This window comes from Muntiacus reevesi, chromosome 17 (genome assembly GCF_963930625.1).
Source record: "Muntiacus reevesi chromosome 17, mMunRee1.1, whole genome shotgun sequence".
In the NCBI taxonomy this organism is placed as follows: domain Eukaryota; kingdom Metazoa; phylum Chordata; class Mammalia; order Artiodactyla; family Cervidae; genus Muntiacus; species Muntiacus reevesi.
The window spans coordinates 15,763,611-15,780,933 of NC_089265.1; the positions used below are offsets into that span (position 1 = coordinate 15,763,611).

At 45.3% G+C, this 17,323-nt stretch overlaps 1 protein-coding gene across 5 annotated transcripts in view; it reads left to right on the forward strand.

The window, feature by feature from the left end:
- MOB3B (MOB kinase activator 3B) overlaps positions 1-17,323 on the forward strand; it is a 220,761-nt gene that overhangs the window by 163,184 nt on the left and 40,254 nt on the right. For all 5 annotated transcript variants that reach the window (XM_065908187.1, XM_065908190.1, XM_065908189.1 and 2 more), the window contains exon 3: positions 6,194-6,396. In XM_065908187.1, the coding sequence (XP_065764259.1) occupies positions 6,194-6,396 (203 nt within the window). The remainder of the gene's footprint in view (positions 1-6,193; positions 6,397-17,323) is intronic.

Genomic DNA, 17,323 nt, shown 5'->3' on the forward strand with positions numbered 1-17,323 from the left:
TGGGACATTTGGTGGCTTAACAAAAGGGAGGGGAGAGAAGGGGATGAGGAAGAGAGAAAATGGATTAAAGCTCAGAAATTACTGGAATTTTTATTCAATTTTGTTTGGGAGAAAGGAGATTTACTGAGTCAGAGATGAAAGGCAAATTCGAGTAGAGCCCCAGAGAAATTATTGTATTCCATGCTCGATTTAGCTCTTGAGCTCAATGTGGCTTGGAGATCAGAAGGTCTGCGGTTAGACACATTCATAAACTCTGTAGGGCTCTGTCAGATGCTGGGTCCCGGCCGAGTACCAGGTCCCCAGCAGCATTAGAAGCAGAATGTGAGGCTGCCTAGTCAGACCTTCAAGAGGGGTTCCCAACCCCTCGGGCTCACCTTCTGCCTTCATGCCAACTCTCTGGCCAGCATCCTCCGTTGCCTGATCACTCAGCAAACTCTTATCTTGCTTTGAGTCTAGTAGTTGAGCAAATTCCTGCTGGAACCACATGTGAGTGATCGGTTTGGGATTCTGATTTCCGCCCAGGCATCCTGCCTGGGCTCACTCTGGAATCCAAGCTCAGCTTGGTTCTGTCTTGCTGCTGCTGCTGAGTCACTTCAGTCGTGTCAGATTCTGTGTGACCGCATAGATGGCAGCCCTCCAGGCTCCCCTGTCCCTGGGATTCTCTAGGCTGGAACACTGGAGTAGGTTGCCATTTCCTCCTCCAGTGCATGAAAGTGAAAAGTGAAAGGGAAGTCGCTCAGTCACGTCCGACTCGTAGCGACTCCATGGACTGCAGCCTACCAGGCTCCTCCATCCATGGGATTTTCCAGGCAAGAGTACTGGAATGGGGTGTCATTGCCTTTTCCGGGTTCTATATTAGGCTCACATAGAGGCCTAAGCCACACCACTTGCCCCGAGGCCATCCTCGTCCTTCCCTAGACAGCTAGATATCTATCACCTTTTTGCAGAACTCATCTGAACGCATCTAACCAGCTTCTAGGAATCTGACATTTTCCAGCTTGAATCTGAGACTCAGGGGAGGTGCCGAGATTAGTCCATGCTTACAAATCATTTAGAGACCTTTGGGTCAAACGTTGTTTTCCATGATCCATGTGTACCTGTCCAAGATTACTGTCGGAAGGTTTGTCTGGGTTATTATAAGACTAGTCAAACTTTAACTCCAAATCTATGCAGTCTATTCCGGCTGAGACTGCTGGTTAATATTGTCTGGTATTAACTTTCTAATTGAGTACAGTGACTGAAATTTAACTATCAATCGCCCCCCTCCCCTGAAACAACTGTATGGAAAGGTAAAGATGGGAGGTTTTCATGATAAAAGGAGGGGTTCGGAGTTTTTCTTCCCACCCTCTAGGCTAGATCAAAATGTTCTTCATCTCAGAGCCCTCCTCCCTAGAAGATCATTGTGCAGCCTTCCATGCCAGGACCCGATCAGGTCTCTGGGAGAAAGCCATCATTTCTGCTGTAGGCTATTTTCCTCCCCCAAATAGGAGACGATGGATTCACATCTCGACTAAATAAGACCACTGCAGTCTTACGGCTCAGTTTCGATTGATGAGTATTCCCTATCTAGCCCTGTGCCAGGTGCTTTAAAAGATGGAATCGAAGTATAAGACAGCCCCTTTGTTCAGGGAACTTACAGTAATACAAGACATAAATATGAGAAATATGTAGAAAATAATGCAAGGCTGAATATAATCCAGGGCTTAATCAAGTGCCTACTACTCTAGTTCTTTGCAAAATGATGCATTAATACCAAGACTGCCCTCCTGAAAATACATGTGCAGGAAGAATTTAATCCAAAAGTGTGTTACAAAGACTGTTTGGTCCATGCAATACTAAAACTTGACAGTTCACGAGAGTGCTTCCTGTCTGCAGAGTATTAGCAAAGCCTTTTACATGTGTGGATTTAATCCTCACAACCACCTAAGCGACAGATAATATTCACATCCCTGTTTCTTTCACGATGGGGAAACTGTGGGTTAGACATACTAAGTTGTTTGGGTGTCACTATCTTGTTACTGGATAATAGAGCCGGAAATGAAACCTAGGAAGTCTGATTACAGACTTTTAAACCAGTTGCTATTATAGGTAAAAGGAAGTTCCAGAGTTAAATAGAACTTTTGACTACAGGCATTCTCAGATTCTTTACTATGGTTAGGTATATTGCAAAGTTTTATAAAAAGCATTTTTAATAAATATAAGGTCAAGTATAGCTTTTAACCAAGGATCTCCCAGAATTAGTCTTTTTTAAGACAGACCTTGGAAAACACAAAAGTGGAGGGTCCCCAGTATCTTATGTACAAAGAGAAGCTGAAGGAACAGAAGGAGGCGGTTGGATACAGTGTTGAGTGAGTCAGTGATGCCCCATGGAACACACAGGCTGCCCTCTGCCCTGAGCCTAGCATGGCCTCCTCAGCTTCTGGCTGCCATGGTAACAAGCCCAGTGTCCATTTGAGATGGTTCATTAGCCTTTCGTTCTTCCTACTGCCAGGTTGCATTCATTTAAAGCAAGCAAACATTTTTTGAGCTCCTTCTACAACCCAGGTACTGAGCTAAGTGGAGATCAAACAATGATCATCTCAACAGTGAGGCTGCCTATGCCATGGAGCTGTAGTAGCCGGATGCCAAAGAAAGAGCCTGAGTCTTGTTCAGAGCCAAACCACTCCTCTACCTCCTGGGCCAGGCAAACACTTTAACTGAGCTAAGCCACAGTTATATTAAACAAACAAACAAAATGCTGAAATATCACTGCCCAGTGTTTCACTGGGAATACATCACAACACACATACACATATCAAGACTCTCTCAGAGTTCAGTTTTCTGTGGCTGTTTCATGGGAACTGGGGTTTCCTGGTGGCTCTGCGGTAAAGAGTTCACCTGAAATGCAGGAGACGCAGGTTCGATCCCCAGGTTGGGAAGATCCCCTGGCAGAGGAAATGGCAACCCACTCTAGTATTTTTGCCTGGGAAATCCCACTCCCTGCCATGTGCCCTAGCAGCTGCTAACAGGAAAGATAAGTGCACCTGAGGATATTCAGGCTACTCAGGAAGGGCTTGGGAGATGGAGGTGTGTGCAGAACTCCACAGCAACAACTCCAGATTTCAGGGTGCTGGGTCCTCATGGGCTGTGGAATTAGACAAGCCTGGGTCCAAAGCCCTCCATTCTTTGCTGGCTGTGTGACCCGGGGCAGCCACTTAATTTTCCAAGTCGGGTTCCTCATATGTGAGATGGTAACAATATCAGTACCTGGACTTGTTAAATGTTAGTCGCTCCGTCGTGTCCAACTCTTTTCGAACCCATGGACTGTAGCCTGCCGGGCTCCTCTGTCCATGGAATTCTCCATGCAAGAATACTGAAGTGGGTTGCCATTTCCTTCTCCAGGGGATCTTCCCGACCCAGAAATCAAACCTGCATCTCTTGGACTGCAGCAGACTCTTTATGGTCTGAGCCACCAGGGAAGCCCGAGACTTCAGTGCTCAGTAAATGTTGGCTTTTACTCTCAGTCCCAGATCCATGGTCTAAGGCACCGGCCAAGGAAACATCTCTCTCAGGGCAGCAGAGTATTAGCTGACCTCTTAGTACTCGGAGCTGTGGCTCCAGATGGTGTGGATTTTTTTCACCCTTCTCTCCTCACCCCTTTCCTTTTTAAAAAATTATGTTTCTGCACCACCAAAAAGTAACCTTGAGATGCCTTGTTACATTTAGCCTTTAAGCTGTGCTTTTATCCTTGGCAGAGAGTCACATGCCAAACATAACCAGGTCTGTTAGATTTTATTTATTTATTTGGTTGCATGGGTCTTTGTTGCAGCATGCAGGATCTTCATTGTGGCACACAGACTCTCTAGCTATGGCTCATGGGCTTAGTTGCTCTGGGGTGTGTGGGATCTTCCCAGACCAGGGATCGAAACTGCATTCCTCTGTATTGCAAGGCGGATTCTTAACCATTGGACCCACTTGGCAAGTCCTAGATTGGTTATATTTTAGAATCAGACTGACTTGGTCCAAATCCCAGCCCTGCCACTGTTTACCCAAGTGGTCTGGAGCAAGTTCATCTGTGTTTGGTGTTATTCACTGGTGATGCAGGACTAGTAAACCCTACATCACAGACAGGTTGCCAAGGTAACCCATGTCAACCCCTGATACTGTCTCAGTGTTGTTAAAGGACTCCCCTTCTGATGGGAATATTCTCGAATGTGGATGAAGGGAGATTCCATCATCTCTAGGTCTCGGGCCTTTTTGAAGGCTCCAGAGCCTCCCCGAGCCTGGCAACAGTGGTCTTCACCAGCCCCTTTTCATCAGAGGGAACCATCTATCAGCTCTGGGAGGGGCTGCCCTCCGCCTTGTCCCAGCTCTGCCTCACCCCACCCCTAAACCCCAGCATCTGTTGCCCAGACAGTCAGCTGCCAAGCTGTGCCCCAGTCTCTCCCTGTGGTTCACTTGATATGTTGCCATTTTGTTCTAGGGAAAAAAGCCAGTATCAGTGCTGGGTAATGGGGAGGCGGACCCTGCCTCTGCCAACTGCCAGGTGTGTTTCATCTCGCATCCTGCCCCAGGGGTCCCAGGCGATCCCGTTACTGACGTCTCTCACCAGACAGCTGTGATTAGGACTCAGCAGAGGCACAGACAGCAAAACTGCAGGCTTCCTGGGGACCAGGGCCATGCCCTGAGCACTGCTCTGCAATTCTGCTGAAAGGCAGGTGGTCATGTCTACCTTTTCCTGATAAGGACTCCCTTATAACAACAGCTAGATGGTCTGGATTTTACAAAACAGAGAGATTCGGGGGGTGGGAGTTGTCATTCCCATTTAGCAAGCTCTTACCATGTACCCAGCACTGTAGGATTTTAGACATGTTGACACTCTCCTGGCTGTTTAAGAAAGTCTCTATTTTCTGGGTATCACTTCTAATCTTTACAACAGTTGGCACTTTCACCCTACCTACGGAAAAACAGAAGCTCAGAGAGGTTAAATAACTTGCCTGTAGTCGAACAGCTGGAAAAGGAGCAGTATAGGAATTTAAAGGCTATCTGACTTCGGAATCTATAATGTCACTACCTAAGGACAGTGTAAATAATGAGAGCTTAAGCAGTGTTTGAGATGGAGAAAGAGAGTGGGCTTGGGATGCTGCTATCTGTTGCTCTGACCAAGCTGGGAGTGGTGGTCATCTGATGGGAAACCTGTGTGATTCCTCTGACCACCCACCCAGTCTGTGTTATGAACAACGCCCCCCCAACTCTCACCTTCCTCAAGAAGAGGAGGTGACAGTAACTGTCAGGCAAAGTTTCCATGAGGTTTTGTTGCATTTTCACACCCCAGAAACAGTGGATCTCAGGGAAAGTTTAGATCAGAATTTGTAAACTGGTAGTTTTCAGGAAAATTTATCCCTGGAAAGATGTTTTGTCTTGACCTGTGGTATATTTTTTTAACTTCCGGTTAATTGCTATCATTTTACTATGATTATTATTATCATTGTCCCTTTTGACTGCAAGGCATGTGGGTCAACCAAGGAATGAACCTGCAGCCCTTGCAGTGGAAGCTCAGAATCTTAACCCCTGGATTGCCAGGAAAGTCTCGATATCATTTTAAAAACAAAACTCCAGATGATTCACATAGAACCCCGGATTTCTGAATCATCTTGAAGAACCAGAAGATCTAGCAGCCCCGGGCCTCTGTCCCCACATGGCCACCACCGGCTGAGATGTGCGTTGACTGCTTCCTTTGATGAGAAGGGGCTTTCGGATTTCTGCAGCCCCCACCCCTCCTTGATACTCTGTGTCAGGAGTGCCAGTCTCCCTGGAGCATTGCCCTCCTCCTACCAGTTTTCCTATATTAAAGATAAGAGGAAAAAGAACTTTCTTGGGGTCTATGAGTGGGAAAAGTAAAAAAGAATGCATGTTTCAAACTAAAAATCATTATTTCTGCATGTCTCTGTGTACCAAAAAAGATACCACCAAAGAAGGAAGCCTGACCCTCTGCCTTCATTTTTTCAGTCTTTTTTCCTGGTTCTTGGCGTTTGAATTTAACACCATTTTGGCCACCTTTTCAGGCCATGTCCAGTGGAGTTGCCCACACAGAGCCAGGCATCTGCAGGCTGGCCCGGGAGACTAGTCCTGGGCTGGTCTCCAGGCTGAAGCATGTGCTCGGGGCCCGCCAGAGCATCCCCATCATGGTTTTGTTCCCTTTTCCCTTCTCCAGGTGTTCCCTTCCCAAAGAACTTCCTGCAGATCTGCAAGAAGATCCTGTGCCGCCTCTTCCGGGTCTTCGTCCACGTCTACATCCACCACTTCGACCGAGTCATTGTGATGGGTGCCGAGGCCCACGTCAACACCTGCTACAAACACTTCTATTACTTTGTCACGGAGATGAACCTCATAGACCGCAAGGAGCTGGAGCCCTTGGTAAGTGTCACCGTGTACTGGCTACCCCCAGGTCACCCCAGGAGGTTGACCATTTGTCACAGAACACTGCCATGCCCCTGCACTGATGGCCAGCTGCTGACTGGAAGATTGCAGAATTGGGCAGGATTTAGGGGTCAGGTAAAGGTCAGGATATGCCAAGATGTGCACAGCATTCAAGGACTGAGATTGTCACAGTTTGGGCCAGAAGGAGTAGCTTTAAAAAAAAAAAAAAAACAACAAAAATCTTTTCCTTTTGAATATTTATTTGGCTACGTCTGGTTTTAGTTGCAGCACGCAGGCTTAGTTGCCCATGGATGTGGAATCTTAGTTCCCTGACCAGGGATCGAACTCTCGTCCCATGCATTAGAATGGATTCTTAACCACTGGACCACCAGGGAAGTCCCAGGAGTAGCTTTAGTTCTCACCTATTTACTTAAAGCCATAAATGGGCATCTTTGAGTTCTATGTCATCTGCTACGGTGGTTTCCAAAGAAGGTAATAAACATTTATTCAGTCGGTGAATAAATATTTAGCACCTACTGGGTGGCAACTTCGAGAAACACAGAGTTAAGTTAAGCTGTCTTTGAGTAGCTTTTATTCCAGGGAGAAAGAGAGGTGAGCCCAAGATGAGAATACAGCGTCATGGGGACTTGACTTTTCATACTGAACCCCTTGCAGTGCAGTTTTAATGGAATATGTGAGAATTCAGAACACTTGGTTAAAAACACTTTGCTCTTATTGTTTGGGTGAATGAGGAGTTCTTTTATTTTCTTTCTAAGCTATCTTTACAGCTGGACTCAAACTGTGCTTTAGAAGTCAAGGGCCCCTAAAAAACCCTGCATCTTTTGTAACATGTATCATACTATGGATACCCTCATCAGAGCTACCTTTAACAGCTCTATTGAGTGCCGTCTTAGCCAGTATAAGACAGTGCTTTATGGAAGAATCAGGCTTTTTCTCTAAAACAGTTTAAAGTGGCAGCTTTTGGTAAACATAACTGACAGAGTAACTAACTTTGATCCAAGTTCACTTGACCAACGGCCAGAGTGCAGGGGCCAGACCAGTCATTTGCTAGCCTGTCTTCCTTTTTCTTTATGTACATTTTTTTTGTTTTCTCAAAGATTGATTGATTGATCTACTTTTGGGGCTGTGCTGGATCTTCATTGCTGCACTTGGGTTTTCTCTAGCTATGACAAGGGACGGCTACTGTCTAGTGTGGTGCCTGGGCTTCTCCTGTTGCAGACTGCAGACTCTCGGCATGCGAGCTGCAGTAGTTGTGGCGCATGGCCTCATTAGCTGCAGCTCCCAGACTCTAGAGCATGGACTCAGTTGCTCCCCAGCATGTGGGCCCTTCCCGGCGCAGAGATTGAACCCATGTCCCCTGCCTCAGCAGGTGGATTCTTAACCATTGGACTGCCAGGGAAGTCTCACATGTTCTTAAAATATAGGCTATAATTTATGTCTGGTGAGGCCAACAGATCCAGAGATGATGCCATTAAAAAGATAGTTTGTTTTACTCACAGATCCCCAAAGAAGGGGACATGCCACAGCAGGAGAGCCACATAGGGAAGACACAGATTGGACGGGAGAACAGGGCGCCTCTGTCGTGGTTTCCCTGGGAAGCAATGGGCGAGGCAGGGTAATGAGGCTAAACATGGACTAATTTGAATCATTTCAGAAGGTTCTGGGGCAAAGGGGCTGCCCCAAGCTGTTCTCCTAGCCCTAGGGTGGTGAGAGAAAAGGAATTTTAGCCCTAAGTGTGAGCAGCCTTAGAGGAGGTGGTTGGGGCAGTGGACCCTGGATTGGTTGGTTTGTATTGACTGGTGAGTAAAGATCTCAAGGATGAGTTGGTTACTATCTCTGGAAATTGGTGAGTCCTGATCAAGGCCATCCTTCCATTTTTCACAAGGCCCTGGATATTAAAGAATCAAAATACAAAAACCAGAAGACATGTTTAATGCATGTTTAGAGTTCCTGTATCTGGCAAAGAAGACATTGGGGAATGAGCAGATGTTTTATACATCACTTGTAGAGTTTCTCAACTTGAAATCTATTATTAATATTATGCTTTGGAATACATGGCAGAAAGCATGTTTTCTGTGCATCGCTCGAGTTCTGGAACAAAGCAAGACTTGCTGGGTCTTGTGTTATATCACTGGCTAACGCATTCACTTTCTTCCTTTTCTTTCACAACCACTTTCTAGAAAGTCCTTGGCAGGAACTAAATTGTCTCTGAATTCAGTTGGACATGTGGTGTGGAAAGAAGCTAAAACATATGATGGAGTTTAGCTCATTTGTAGAAAGGCTATTTTGAGTAAACAGAAAAGGTTGTGCAAATAGCAAGGGGAGTTAAAAGCCTGAAAGGAATTGATAAAGCTAGTTTCAGGAAATGTCTAGGACAGAATGGACAGGGGTGGGTGAACAAGGGCAAGCACTCTCATCTCCAGAACATAGGTTTGCTTCCGGGAGTTTGGATCACTTTTGTTCTGTTGATATGTTCAGGTGGAGGGGGACACTTTCCCTAAAGGTCCTCTTAGAGGACGAGATTCTTCCCAACACCCATGTTTGGGTTTCTCTGAGCTAAAGGAGCAGAAACACCGTTTGGAGAGAGGAGAATGTTAATTTCTTCTTTACGTATGGAAACATGAAGGTCATTGTAGGACAGAGTTGAGTGCAAGCTAAGAAGTAGAGGGAATTAGACCTGACAGTTCAGCGGTTAGGACCCGGCGATTTCACGGCCAGGGCCCAGCTTCACTTCCTGCTCAGGTGCTAGGAACCCTCATTACCAGGTCTGGTGAAGATCTCAATGATAGGCCACCCACCATGCTGTTATTGAACCCAGCCTCATTCAGTTCAGTACAGTTAATCAGTTGTATCTCTTTGCGACCCCATGAACTGCAGCATGCCTGGCTTTCCTGTCCACCAACTCCAGGAGCTTGCTCAAATTCATGTCCATTAAGTCGGTGATGCTACCCAACCATCTCATCCTCTGCCATCCCCTTCTCCTCCTGCCTTCAATCTTTCCCAGCATCAGGGTCTTTTCCAATGAGTCAGTTCTTCACATCAGGTGGCCAAAGTATTGGAGTTTTAGCTTCAGCGTCAGTCCTTCCAATGAACATTCAAGACTGATTTCCTTTAGGATGGACTGGTTTGATTTTCTTGCAGTCCAAGGGACTCTCAAGAGTCTTCTCCAACACCACAGTTCAAAAGCATCAGTTCTTGAATGCTCGGCTTTCTTATAGTCCAACTCTCACATCCATACATGACTACTAGAAAAACCATTGCTTTGACTAGACGTACCTTTGTCAGCAAAATAATGTCTCTGCTTTTTAATATGCTGTCTAGGTTGGTCATAACTTTTCCTCCAAGGAGCAAGCACCTTTTAATTTCATTGCTGCAGTCACCATCTGCAGTGATTTTGGAGCCCAAGAAAATAAAGTCTCTCACTGTTTCCATTGTTTCCCCATCTATTTGCCATAAAGTGATGGGACCGAATGCTGCGATCTTAGTTTTTTGAATGTTGAGTTTTAAGCCAGCTTTTTCACTTCCTCTTTCAGTTTCCTCAAGAGGCTCTTTAGTTCCTCTTTGCTTTCTGCCGTAAGGGTGGTGTCATCTGCGTATCTGAGGTTATTGATATTTCTCCCTGCAATCTTGACTCCAGCTTGTGCTTCAGCCAGCCTGGCATTTTGCATGATGTACTCTGCATATAAGTTAAATAAGCAGGGTGACAATATACATCTTTGACAGAGTCCTTTCCCAATTTGGAACCAGTCCGTTGTTCCATGTTCAGTTCTAACTGTGAATTCTTGACCTGCATACAGATTTCTCAGGAGGCAGGTCAGGTGGTCTGGTAGTCACATCTCTTTAAGAATTTTCCACAGTTTGTTGAGATCCACACAGTTAAAGGCTTTGGCATACTCAATAAAGCAAAAATAGATTTTTTTCTGGGATATTTGATCTCTGGTTCCTCTGCCTTTTCTAACTCCAGCTTGAACATCTGGAAGTTCTCAGTTCACATATTGCTGAAGCCTGGCTTGGAGAATTTTGAGCATTACTTTACTAGCATGTGAGATGAGTGCAATTGAGTGGTAGTTTGAGCATTCTTTGGCATTGCCTTTCTTTGGGATTGGAATGAAAACTGACCTTTTCTAGTCCCATGGCCACTGCTGAGTTTTCCAAATTTGCTGGCATACTGAGTGCAGCACTTTCACACCATCATCTTTTAGGATTTGAAATAGCTCAACTGGAATTCCATCACCTCCTCTAGCTTTGTTTGTAGTGATGCTTCCTAAGGCCCACTTGACTTCACATTCCAGGATGTCTGCCTCTAGGTGAGTGATCGTACCATCATGGTTATCTGGGTCATGAAGATCTTTTTTGTATAGTTCTTCTGTGTATTCTTGACACCTCTTTTTAATATCTTCTGCTTCTGTTAGGTCGATACCATTTCTGTTCTTTATTGTGCCCATTTGCATGTAATGTTCCCTTGGTATCTCTAGGTTTCTTGAAGAGGTCTCTAGTCGTTCCCATTCTATTGTTTCATTAACAGTGCCCAAAGCCTCTGAACCACCTGTCTTACTAGTCTCTTATGGTCCAGGAAAATATTTCCTCATATTGCGTCTTCCCATATCTAGAGTTACACTAGTACAATCATTGATCTCATATAGAACTATATATCATCATTATATCAGAGGCTCAGTTACACATACTGTAATGCAAGAAACAACAATTTTGTAAAGCAGGCAATATAAAAAGCAAGTTAGCAGATGAATGAGGTCATAAGTAAAAGTATAAGTCAAGAACTTTGCTCCCCAGAAATAAAACAAACCAAAAAAAAAAAAAAAATAACCAAGTAGAGAAAGCTTTCCTTTGCATCAGAACACTCTCAGTTACAGCAGACCCTTGAACAACACGAGTTCAAACTGCATATAAAGTCCACTTATATGCAGGCTTTCCTGGTGGCTCAGATGTTAAAGAATCTGCCTGCAGTGTGGGAGACCTGGGTTCGATCCCTGGGTTGGAAAGATCCCCTGGAGAAGGGAATGGCAACCCACTCTAGTATTCTTGCCTGGAGAATTCCTTGGACAGGGGGGCCTGGTGGGCTACAGTCCATGGGGTCACAAAGAGTCGGACATGGCTGAGAAACTAACCCTAACTATACCTGATATACTGTATTAGTGCACCATCCAAGGTTGGTTGGATCTGTGAATGCAGACCCATAGATACAGAGGAAATTTGGTCATGGAGGGCCTAACTATACATGAGACTCAGATTTTCAACAGCACAAAGGGTCGGGTCCCCTTACCCTCACATTGTTCAAGGGTCAACTGTATTTTCTACAACTGAAGAAGGGCCCCAGGGATTCGAACACCTAGCAGTGCCAGGTGCTGGCTTGAAATCTGAGTCACAGAAAGGCCTAGGACAACCCAGTGTTCTAGAGAAGAGACTCTGGGGGCATGGGGAACAAAGAGTGATTGGATGGACCAGGAATTAGTAACAGTGGTTGTTTGCAAGAAGGAACATCAATTTTCTTCCCAGAAGTTTATAGTTCTTTAAATTCTGCTTGAAACAGTAGCCTTCTTACCTATTTTATTAATCTTAATTATAGGGAGATTAATTGCAATGCTTGTACATATTGATAACAAGTGCTTTTAGTGCTTATCTGTCTGAAATTAGGTATTCATTTCCCACAAACCAAAACCTATAAAGTAACAGAAAAAGATATTGAGGGTGTTTCTAAAGACAGTCATTATGTATTTTTAGTCTGGATACTTAGCACATTTCAGTATCCATTAAGAATACTGCACTTGTGGACTGTTATTATTGAAATGAGCACTTTCAACAATTGACAGTGCTTGAACAATGAACTTCCAATTCTACTGTTGCCAGGCCCATATTAAAATCAGTCATATTATATCAAATGAACACATTTTATCTGATTTGCATATATCAATTACCCTAGATATGCAAAGCAAGTTACCCAGATGTTCTCACTGTATAAAAAAGATAAGTTTTTGAGAATTGACAAATGCAGTCTAAAAAATATAATGAATCGTACTCATTTTTTGGCCCTTGAAGGAGTCAGGCATTTGGCTTCCTGTTCTAATACATTCTTTAGAAACGAATGCAGCTAGAGGCCAGAAGGGCAGCACTTGTTTGGCCAGTTTCCTTTTGAATATCAGCAGTCCCAGAGCTCCCACACCTCCAGTGGGACATTCCTAATGTCAATTCCACAATGGAGAACACAGCAACCCCACCTCTTGTTTCTTTCTGCCATGTTTCCACCACGTACAGCCACACTCCTCTGCACCCAGAGCCCAGTGTGTTGCTTTTGTCTGCTGGGGGCCAACTGCCCTGCACGGGTTGTGTTGAGGGCCCAGCATCACACAATGGTAGGAGGTTCAGTCTCATACTGCTTAAAGACGAGGTTCAGACTCTCTGGGTTCAAGCCCTGAACCATTCATTCACCAACTTGCAATCTTGAGCAAGGCTTTTCAAAACCTTATTTTACTCATTTGAAAAATAGGTATAATATTAATAGAATTGCTGATTCAGATGGTAAAGAATCTGCCTGCAATGTGGGAGACCCCAGTTCAATACCTAGGTTCAGAACATGCCCTGGGGAGGAAATGGCAACCCAATACAGTATTCTTGCCTGGAAAATTCCATGGATGGAGGAGCCTGGCGGGCTACAGTCCATGTGGTTGAAAAGAGTTGGACATGACTGAACGACAACACTTTCACTTTCAAAATTTAAACAGGTTAGGTGCTTAAGAAACTTGATAGGTGCTTAAGAAATATTGGCTGTTGAATAAGATAATCAATGTACAGAGACGTGCATATAGTAAGCAGAGGTACCCTGATTCTGCCTTCCCCAGCTCACATGGCCTTTTGCTATCCTCGGGATCTCCTTGGTAGCCTTGTAACAGATATAGTTCATTGTATTTGTATCAGTGTCTTCCATGGGTTGTCAGCTCTTTGAGATTATATTGTCGATGTTGCCAAGTACATAATAGGTGTTTAATGTGGTTTTTTTCTCTTTTTTATTTTTTAAATTATGATACTGTGATAACACATTTACAGGAGACTTGGAAAATACAGAACAAGGTTACATTTAGTTCCACTAAATATTACAATTATTTTTTTAAGTAGATAAATTAAGATTTTAGTTGGAGTTTTAATATCAAATTCTTGAAAATTAATAGAATGAATATACAGTGAAGTAGAAGGATATAGTAGACCTGAAAAACACCATGAACCACTTCAACATAATTAAGATTTATACAATTTTCACACAATAGGATACAAATTCAATTCAAGTTCCCATAGGCTGTAAACTAGGACACACTGGAACATATCTGGGTACATAAAGCAAGGTGCAAAAATTTCATAGTCTAGTGGTGTTGAAAAGCAGAGACATCACTTTGCCAACAAAGGTCCATAGTGTCAAAGCTATGGTTTTTCTAGTAGCCAGGTCCCGCTATGAGAGTTGGACCATAAAGAAGGCTAAGTGCCAAAGAATTAATGCTTTTGAACTGTGGTCCTGGAGAAGACTCGAGAGTCCCTTGGACAGCAAGGAGAGCAAACCAGTCCATCCTAAAGGAAATCAACCCTGAATATTCATTGAAACGATTGTTGCTGAAGCTCCAGCACTTTGGTCACCTGATGCCAAGAGCCAACTCATTAGAAAAGACCCTGATGCTGAGAAAGATTGAGGGCAAGAGAAGAAGGGAGCGACAGAGGATGAGATGGTTGGATGGCATCACCAACTCAATGGACATGAGTTTGAGCAAACTCCAGGAGATAGTGAAGGACAGTGAAGCCTGGTGTGCTGCAGTTCATGAGGTTGCAAAGATTCAGACTCAACTTACTGACTGAACAACAACAAAAACAGGAGTATTGAAATCATACAGAGTCTGTTCACTTATCATGGTGGAATTATTAATATGTTAGAAATCAATATCAAAAGATATTTGAAAATAACCCATTTATTTTCAAGTGACATTTTCCAAGAGAGATCTTTGACTTAGCCACTGAAGATGCTTAATGTGGTTTTGAATCAGGAAGAGTCCTTGGAGGATGAGGCATCTCTGTTTGAAGGGGTCACACACCATCATTCCTTCTCTGGTGCCACTCTCACCTCAGAACATGCCTGCGGATCCCCACTTATCCACTGTTGGACATCAAGCTTCATCCTATCGAATTAGTAGTCGAGGTCAAAAGCCAAATGAAGTGTAGAGCAGTGAAGAGATAGATGCGAATCCTTAGTAGCAGGTCTGTCAGAGAACAATGGAACCCCAACTGCCAGTCAGTTCTCTGATCTAGACCCCAATCATGGCTCCTGGGAGGCTGTCAATCACTCTCATACTGTGTGTCCTGGTGGGCCAGGTCTATGGTGATGCAGTCTCCTGGATTTATCACAAAAAATCCCATGTCCTGGGAAAACCCTCCATCCCTGGTGAGGGGGGACAGTCGGTCACTCTATCAGGCCTCCGAGTGGGAATACAGTTGGGATTCAGAAGCAGGGACGAGGTCACCCTGGCAGCCCAGTGAGGAAGGCCAGCCCGTCCGTCTCCGCGGGGTCTGCCTCACGGCTCCCGTTGGGACCCACCGGTCAGCAGCAGCCTGGGAACCGGGGACACACGGGATTTCATTCCGTCTCCAGCAGGGAGGGGAGGCTGGAGCACTGACAGATGTGACAAATGATTCTGTTCTCCTGTAAAGGCAACAGCTGAAGATGATTGGAACTCGAGCAAGTTCACAGTCGGAGGAAACGAGCCCAAATGATGCTGGTAATTAGCAAATGGGCCAGGCCCTGATTGAATAAGCAGGCTGCTGGCTGGCCCGGCTGCCTGGGAGTCAGCTGACAGAATGGCGCTAATCGGGCGCTGTCATTAGCCAGCACGGGGAGCAACAGTGTTTTGTTAGCTTTTCACTAAAGACAAAAGCAGACTCAGAGAGGGCTGTTAGCCATGCAGAAGCTGGTGAATAAAGAACAGAGGAGGGAGGAGGAGGAGAGAGGTTGGCGAGGCAGGCAGGAAAGACAGGAGGGTTCTTGTTCATCCTGATGACCTGCTCACCCCTGGGTGACCTTGGTCCACCACTGTCACCATCTCTCTCCAGGGTTCCATTGCCTTATTTCTAAGAATGACTATACCGTCACCTACCTTGTAGAGGTGTTGGCATGAAACCAAGTGTTAGCACAGGGCTGTTCTGTTTCTTTATAGCAGAGCTTCTCAGGTGAGGCTAGTGGTAAAGAATCTGCCTGCCAATGCAGGAGACACAAGAGATGCATTGATCCCTGGGTCGGAAGGATCCCCTGGAGTAGGAAATGACAACCCACTCCAGTATTCTTGCCTGGGAAATCCCATGGACAGAGGAGCCTGGGGGGCTACAGTCCATGGGACTGCGAAGAGTCAGACATGACTGAGTGCCTGAGAACACTTGGGCTGTAAGCATACATGCGTGCCAAGTCGCTGCAGTTGTGTATGACTCTGTGCAGCCTTATGGACAACAGCCTGCCAGGTTCCTCTGTCCATGGGCCTTAGGAGCTTTTAAATTAAGTCAATGTTTCTCAATAGGAGTCCACACACAGCTGCGTCAGAATTTCTTGGAGGTGATATTTTAAAATGTACTTACCCAAGCCTCTCCCCAGATACACCAAGTCAGAATTATCGAGGTTACTGCCTAGGACCACCCTAGCACCCTAGGTCTCCATCACAAACTTTAAAAATAGATAGCCATGTATTTGTCTGGCTGTGCTGGGCCTTAGTTGCTGCACGTGGAATCTTTAGTTGCAGCATGCAAAGTCTTAGCTGTAGCATGTGGGATCTAGTTCCCTGAGCAGGGATCAAACCCAGGTCCCCTGCACTGGGAGCTCTAGGGTCTTAGCCACTGGAACCCCTGGGAAGTTCCTCCCTCTCAAATACAATGTGCATATGAATCAACTGGGCATCTCACCACAGTGCAGATTCTGATTCTGTACCCCTGATAAACACTGAGTTCATTTTGCCCTCAGGGGACCTCAGTGCTCCTCTGCGGGGGGCAAGACTCTACATGACAATTACTCTCAAATTAGAAAATTTCTCTTGTTAGCACATCATCTCTTCTTCTCCTCGAGGGTGGGGGTGGCTAGCTCAGTGAGGTGGGAAAGTCAAGCCAAGAAGAAAAGTCTAAGGATCCATTTTGGCCAAGAATATTTCTCAGAACTGATCAGTGAAAACCGGACTTTCTTTTCTTGATCAAATGAGTTTACAAAACGCTGTATCACCCCCACCCTTTGAAGACCCAAGATTGACAGAGCAACGGCCTTGCGAAGTCATCCAGTGGAGAAACTGGTTTTCTGTAGCGCCATCCCCACTCCCAATTTAGTTGCATTTGGCTGCTGAAATCTTTTTTTTTCCCCTAATATTTATTTATTTGGCTGCATCACGTCTTAGTTGCAGCACTGAGGAGCCTCACTGTGTCACGTGGGATCTGTCGTTGTGGCTCACAGGACTCTCCAGCCGCGGTATGCTCCGGGGCGCGTGGGCTCAGTCGCTCCACAGCATGGACGATCTTAGTTCCCAGACCAGGGATTGAACCCACACCCCCTGCATTGCAAGGCAGATTCTTAACCACTGGACCACCAGGGAAGTCCTAGAAATTTTTTGTTATTACTCATTAACATCTCATGGAGATCGTGACCCAAGGAACAAACTGGGGCATCCCTGTCCCTTTGTGATGTGTTTCTAGATTTTGAGTGTTCCCTCCTTGCCTCCACCCTGGCCCCATACCCACCCCCACCACTGCTGATGGGGTGAGGAAGAAAGAAGACTTAGAAAGGGAGATGGGAAGTAAATAAAAGTCCTCATACAGGAGGGCCTCAGGGAAAAAAAGTGACTCAGCCTCATCCATTCTCACTCCTCAACCCTCCCACTTCACTGTG